At 35.5% G+C, this 6,776-nt stretch overlaps 1 protein-coding gene and 1 non-coding gene across 2 annotated transcripts; one reads left to right on the forward strand and one right to left on the reverse strand.

The window, feature by feature from the left end:
• The first annotated feature begins 314 nt into the window (after window positions 1–314).
• On the forward strand, window positions 315–5,144 carry LOC147532549 (protein TWIN LOV 1-like). Its single transcript, XM_086645315.1, has 8 exons — window positions 315–424; window positions 491–2,207; window positions 3,239–3,449; window positions 3,546–3,610; window positions 3,705–3,784; window positions 3,904–3,959; window positions 4,046–4,109; window positions 4,884–5,144. The coding sequence occupies exons 2-8, from the start codon at window positions 1,667–1,669 to the stop codon at window positions 5,031–5,033; spliced, it is 1,167 nt and encodes a 388-aa protein (XP_086501441.1). The 5' UTR covers window positions 315–424; window positions 491–1,666; the 3' UTR covers window positions 5,034–5,144.
• A 1,089-nt stretch (window positions 5,145–6,233) lies between these two features.
• Window positions 6,234–6,336, reverse strand: LOC147532550 (U6 spliceosomal RNA). Its single transcript, XR_015228838.1, has one exon. It is a non-coding gene; the product is annotated as a U6 spliceosomal RNA (small nuclear RNA).
• Between the last annotated feature and the right edge of the window lie 440 nt (window positions 6,337–6,776).

The following is a 6,776-nucleotide window of genomic DNA, read 5'->3' on the forward strand; positions in this document are numbered from 1 at the left end:
ACTTGTGAACATTTTAATAAGGGAGATAACAAAAGTAATTAATAATTATTATCATAATCAAATTAATAAGAATATTATTATTAATAATAATATAAATAATAATATTAATGATAATACTACTAATAACAATAACAATGTTAAAAACAATATCATAATAACTGTAATGAAAGAATATTATAGATATTAAATGATTATAATACTCCGTAATATGTTATTATATTTGTTGAGTCAAATATTGGTTGACCTTGATCAAGTGAAGAAGTCAACATATTGGCAAATGTTACATGTAAACAAACTCTCGTCGAAGCTAGCAGGGAATTAATGGATGTGATGGGACTTTGCCACCTGAGCACTGATATGGGAGGTGAGTATGAGTTTCCTAAGCACCTTGAATCTTTGTGCCGCACTTGAAGCAAACAAAGAGGTGAATTTGAACCAATTCTGTTTTGGTCTGGGAATAGTAACAGTAATAGTAACGAGAGGTCTGAAGATGCCAGCTCGGCACCTTGAGCCTTGCAGTGCCTCGAAACAAGAGGTAAGGCGGATCTGGGTAAAGCTTCATCACCTAGGTCATGCTCTAGCTAGAGACTCAAAGTAATGAGATCATTTAGGGTGAGCTCGACCCTTTTGAACTTATATCTGCATGAAGAGAACAATAATGACGTGGAAGGCCAGACGGACGAAAGGTAAAATAAACTACTGCTATCCAATGATTTACCATCCATCCTAATGACTCAGACAAATCTAGACATGTCAAAGTGAAAAATGTGATGTATGGCATTGTCATTGTTTTTTTTTTTGTTGAAAGTATGGCATTGTCATAGCTAGTAACCACAAACAAAATAAGAATCTGGATAGGAGCAAAGTTAGTTTGGGAAACCCACTAGTTGTGGGAATGAGAGGGAGATGATGACTCACTAGATGTGGATGGAGATAAGCCCATGAGAAAGAAAATATTTTATTCGGCACCCTCGTCTTCATAATATTTCGTAATTAATATTTTTCTCCTCACATTTGCTCAATCATTCTAAATACCTCCAATATTAGTCCTCGAGTTAGTATAGTTCATCTCAAAGGACATCCATCCTATGGTGATAGTGACTATTAATGCCATGGATTTTCTCTCTCTTCATTAAATATGAATTACTACTAGATTTTTAGAGAAAATCTGAATCTGCAAAAGTGAGGAGAAAAATATTAAAGCTCTAATTATTACTAACTTATTGTTACTGGACTTTTGTTCTTCTCTCTCTCTCTATATACATCCCTTTCTCTCTCTCTCTCTCTCTCTCTCTTGGTTAAACTGCCTAACTTGGATTCATTCACGGAAGTGATCGATTGATTGATGGGTATGTGTGGGTTTTCTATATTCAATCAAATTACCCATTCCATTTAGATATTTTCAGTTTTTCCCCTATTAATTTCATCTCTTTCTAGCTTTCTCTCACAAAGAGAGGTTGCTCTTTATCAGCAACAATACATAGAGTTTTTTCTTCATTTCTCTTCGTTATTTTTCGATTTTCAGAGTTTATAGAGAAATTAGGTTCATGGGTAACCTGAATTTCATCAAATTTTGGTACTTCTGATGGTGAATTTGGGGTTTCAACTACACACATAGAAACAAGAAGAATAAGGATTCTTAAGACTACTAACACAACATAGAAATATGGATTCACAATTAGGTTTGATTGATCAGTCATTTAATTCTCGTTACACATCTTGGGTACATGAAGCTCTTGATGAACTACCTGATAATTTTACAATAACTGATCCTTGTATTTCTGGTCACCCAATTGTATTTGCTAGTAAAGGGTTCTTAGAAATGTCTGGCTATTTGAAAAATGAAGTTATAGGTAGAAATGGAAGGATATTTCAAGGACCTAGAACTAATCGAAGATCGATTATGGAAATTCGAGAAGCAATTAGAGAAGAGAAGTCAATTCAGATTAGTTTGTTAAATTACAAGAAAGATGGGACTCCATTTTGGATGTTGTTTCATTTGAGTCCAGTTTTTAGTAAAGAAGATGGAAGAGTTATTCATTTTATATCTGTTCAAGTACCCATTTTAAGGAAAGTAAGAAGTGAAGATGCTAATAGATGGCAAGAAATTGTTTTTGGGTCTTGTAGGAGGGAGGTGTGTAGTGATACTGTAGCAGAATTGAATCGCGCTAGGACATTGGACTCATTCGTTGATTCTGATAATCGAGGTTTGTTTTTCGATTTAGTTCTTATAATTGTGCAATACCTTATAATTACTAATTTGGAAAACCCCATACTTTATGAAATTGTGAATGTTTTGCCTGGATTGTTTTAGCCGATGATTATCATCAAATTGCAGTTCAGCAGTGTTATTATTGCTAGGACTTCTTATTGCTTCAATGGCATTGGCGAATGTGGTGCTTATTAGTAATTAGCTTTACCGGATAACCAATGTCTTGTTTCTCATTCTCATGTGTCTCCTTTTTTTCTTGAATTCCTTATCTATATAGATAAATTAATTAGGTATATGTTGGTATTCAGTGGGATAATTTGTGAATATTTCCTTGAAAAGCTTTGAAGATACCATGTTTGTCCGCCTTTCTGGAGAATTACTCGTAGGCTTTTTCCTAAAAATGCCCAAGGGAAGATATTAAGACACAAACTCTTCCATTTTAACTGATAAACAGTTGAATTGATATAATCAGTGATGGAAGATGAACCTTTACTTGTTAAAAGTAGCCATAGTTAGGACTCAAGGCACGTGTTAGGAGAATCCTTATTCTTATATGTGCAAGTTAGGCCAAAGACCAAAATTCGTGTTGGTTATGCCGTTATGGTCAAAAAGACATGCCAGTATTGTTTTAGGCTTGGGCGCCATGTCCAATCTGTTTTTAGGCTTGGGCTCCCTGTGTGAACGTCAAACCAAGTCTGAATTTGTGCGAAGTGCAAATCTTACTCATGCAAATCTTACTCATGCAAATCTTACATAGGGAGTTGGCAACTAATAAGAATTGTTGAATCTTTTTTATGAGTGAAATTTTGACCAAGGAAGTTTTCACCAATTTTCCCTTAATATTTCGAGGTTTGCACTAATCTCCATACGATATCTGCAGAATTTGGTTGATTATAACTCCGTTGTTGATCATTCACATGGGTTGTTGTTTCTTGATGTTTTGAATCGGTTCGAACTTAGAGCTATTCTATTTTACTTCGTATTCTCGTAATTGAGTTAGCTTTTGTCATGATTTTATTCATATAGTATTGGAGGCTGAAGAAACATGTGAAGCAAATGACACAGAGAAACGAAAAGCTGCCTCAGCCATTGGCAGCATTATATCTCTACTAACACATTATAGCGAGCTAACAGGCAAACTGGTCTGTGGGAAAAGATGCAGCAACTCATCCATGATGGGCCCCCTTAGTTCATCCTTAAATATTTCTCTCGGTAGAATCAAACAGAGCTTTGTATTGTGAGTAATATCAGTTTTGTTTTTATTTGTTTTTTAATCATAGATAAGGTTATCTCAATCTCTCTCGACTCATAACATATTTGTGTTCGATTACAGAACCGACCCTCACCTACCCGACATGCCCATTGTTTATGCAAGCGATGCTTTCCTAATCTTAACAGGTGCGTCATGCTATATCTAGTTTGTTATTATGTTCTCAAGATCCTTTCATAACACTCAATACATAAAATTTAATAAAAAAATTTCTCTATCTAGGCTATAGCAGACATGAAGTGTTAGGCCGCAATTGTAGATTTTTGAATGGACCCGATACTGACCCGAAGACTATTTGCCAGGTAACACCCAATTACTTGTTTGATATTTTTGTCAGTCTTTTGAAGAATTGAATTAGACGGAAGTATATTTTCTTCTCGGGTTTATTAATATATTTCTTGTTATTCATTTTCTTTTGTAGATAAGGGAGAGCATTGAACATGATAAGGCCTGTTCAGTTCGTATATTAAATTACAGGTGCATTATCTATACTATATTTGTAGAATACAATTGGATATGACTCCTGTACTTGCCTTAACTATTAAGGTCTACTTAAATTTCAGGAAGGATGGAAGCTCATTCTGGAATCTACTTCATATATCATCTGTCCGGAATTCCACTGGCAGGGTAAGTGTAAACCGATAAATATATTCTCATTAGCTCTTTTGTTGAAAAGCAATCTTATGTTAAACCGGCCCTAAGGTTATTTTGAGAGACTTTCAGCGATTGAGATACTTTGTTGAAACCCTATTTCGGAGGTAAAATCGATGTTACCTAAAAAAACTGCCTGTTCATGTATGGTATGCATAGGCTACTTTTCTCGCTAACTGAAATACTTTGTCGTATCCCTATTTCGGCAAATGAGCTCGAACTCTTCGTAGATACCTAAAATATCATGCAGATTAGCTACTTAGCTAGTTAATGGTTTTAACTTCTAGAACCTTGTCTGGGGAGGGGGGAATTAGGGATAAAGATTTCGAAACTCGAAGCGAAAAAGTAGGATTTTCATATAGTAGTGGTGGGATAGCCTGGATTGGTATATATTTGCTAAGGCTTTTATGTGTCCCCACACCAACAATGATCAATCATGGAGCTTTATTCTTGTTCAGGAATGTGAAGAGTAACATTCTTTTATACTCACCCAGCCCGACTCCCAATAAAAATAGAATAAAACCTGGAAGCTTGTATCCTTCAGTATATCTTTAAGTTCAAGAACTGTGTGAATATTTCTGGGATTGGATAGTGAAGAGTGAGGTAGCTGCAGATTTCCGACTCTAAGATTCATCCAAGAAATCATACATCCTCGTGATTTTGTTCTTAACACGTGCACCATTGCTTGTGACAATGACTCTCTCATGTTGTTATTCGTCTATATAAACTTTTTCTTCGTTATATATGCAGATTGCATTTTACATAGGTGTTCAGATAGAAGAAGGTCGAAGGAGTGAAGGAAGGGAAGGATTGTCGCCAGAAATGAGACAACTTGGCACCGTGGGTGCCGTGAAGGTAGCAATCAGAAGCTTAGCAGTTGGTGCCGGGTGTTCGAGATAATAGGGAGGCTTAAATTCGAAGAGAATGGACATTAGTTTCTACAAAAAAGAAACTGTTTTGGGTTTGTAAATTTACGGTTCAAGTATATCAATGAATATGTTTCAATTACTCGTATCCTATACGGTTAGGTAGTGGTTATTCTTTTTTTGTCAGATCTGATATCTGACTTTAAGTGCATTAGATTTCAGAATGGTTGTTTTTGTCTACCTCATGATTGCTGACTCGTCTGGATGGCTATTTTGGGTTCATTCGAGTGAGCCGAGTCAGATTCAAACAATAAGAAGTCTCTCTTTCTCTCTCAACTAAATATACCTGTTCCAAAAAACTGATTAAACAACTCACACCCAGCAACCAAAAAACATAAACTAAAAGATGAACAAATATAAACTTCCCATTTTTGGGAAATTTTTTGAGAGAGACTTTCTTTCGTTCTTTCGATAAACTGCATCACCAATTTGTATCAGACAGAATTTTCTCTGAAGAGGGAAAGGAGCAGGCACCAACCCTAATCTCAAAATAAACTACTTCTAATGGCAATAACTGATAGGATACACATCGAGAAATACATATGCTGCTCGATGTGAGTTCTACGACAGGTCCCATGCTTGTTCAATTTTTGCAGATATTACACATAGACTCTCGGCTCCAGTAGAGTACATCCTTATCAGGTTATAAAAAACTCATAGAATCAGTCAGAACAAGATAAGATTAGAGCAATAAATATATTTCATGAAAAACCAATGAAAGCAGAAGAGAAAATGATAAATGGCACCATTTAGTCAGACTTGTGATAACAAAATTGATCTTTTGGCTTCTCATCTGTTGATCAGGGTATGATTTTGTAAATCACCCAATAGTACACAACTTCAAACAAGTGGGAGTTTGATTATTTTACCATCTGACTGGACATTGTTTCTTTAACACTATAATCATATATTTCAATGTTACATAAACTTGAGTCTATTTTCGTAAAATTTGTTTTTGTACGCATTGAGGCGGAAACAGATCGAATCCCTTTGAGGCGTGCCTCGTGGCACCGAGGATTATAAACCCTAACTTTTCATAACCAGAAAATGAAAGCAACTGTAATTGAGTAGAAGTGTTCAATTATGTTGTCAATGATTCACAGTCTACTTCATATTGTCTAGCAAAAACTGAAATCAGAATTGTGAGGTTAAAGGAGGAAGAAATGAATGAAAAAAAAATTTGGACCATTTCTCGATTTGTGCGTGTCATCCTTGCGCAGGGGCCATGCTAATCTTCTCTGTATCGTTCCAATTTTATCAGATGTCCCCGAAGGGACACTACCTAAGGTGTCGTCTTTTAACTTAAAGCAGTTTCCTCGGCTTAACTTAGGCAATGTGGTACTATCTTTCCAAGAAGAAGGGACATAGCTCCTTTCTTTCTATTCTTTGGTTTTTCTTTTACCTACTCCTTTTTTCTCTGTTCCTTTTTTTTGTTAAAAGCCTTTTTTCTATGTTCTCAAAAGAAAAAAAAAACGAATTGGCGGGGCGGTAATATAAGGGTATAACTTTCAACTACATGAACAGGATCTCAAAGCCTCAATCTAGAATTTCACGACGGTTTCGTTTGGAACAATAAGTATGGGTGAAATTGAGTAGGAACCTTTGTAACATTAAGAAAAGGAACAATTTTTAGAAAAAGAATTTCATCGTGAGAGGTTAATCTTCGGTTCATGTAGCGCTCTAGCTAGCAACTTTCATCAAAGAAATCAACAACCAT

The sequence above is a fragment of the Eschscholzia californica genome, unplaced genomic scaffold, assembly GCF_041429995.1.
Source record: "Eschscholzia californica isolate CP2 unplaced genomic scaffold, dmEscCali1.0.p SCAF_6, whole genome shotgun sequence".
Classification (NCBI taxonomy): Eukaryota; Viridiplantae; Streptophyta; class Magnoliopsida; order Ranunculales; family Papaveraceae; genus Eschscholzia; species Eschscholzia californica.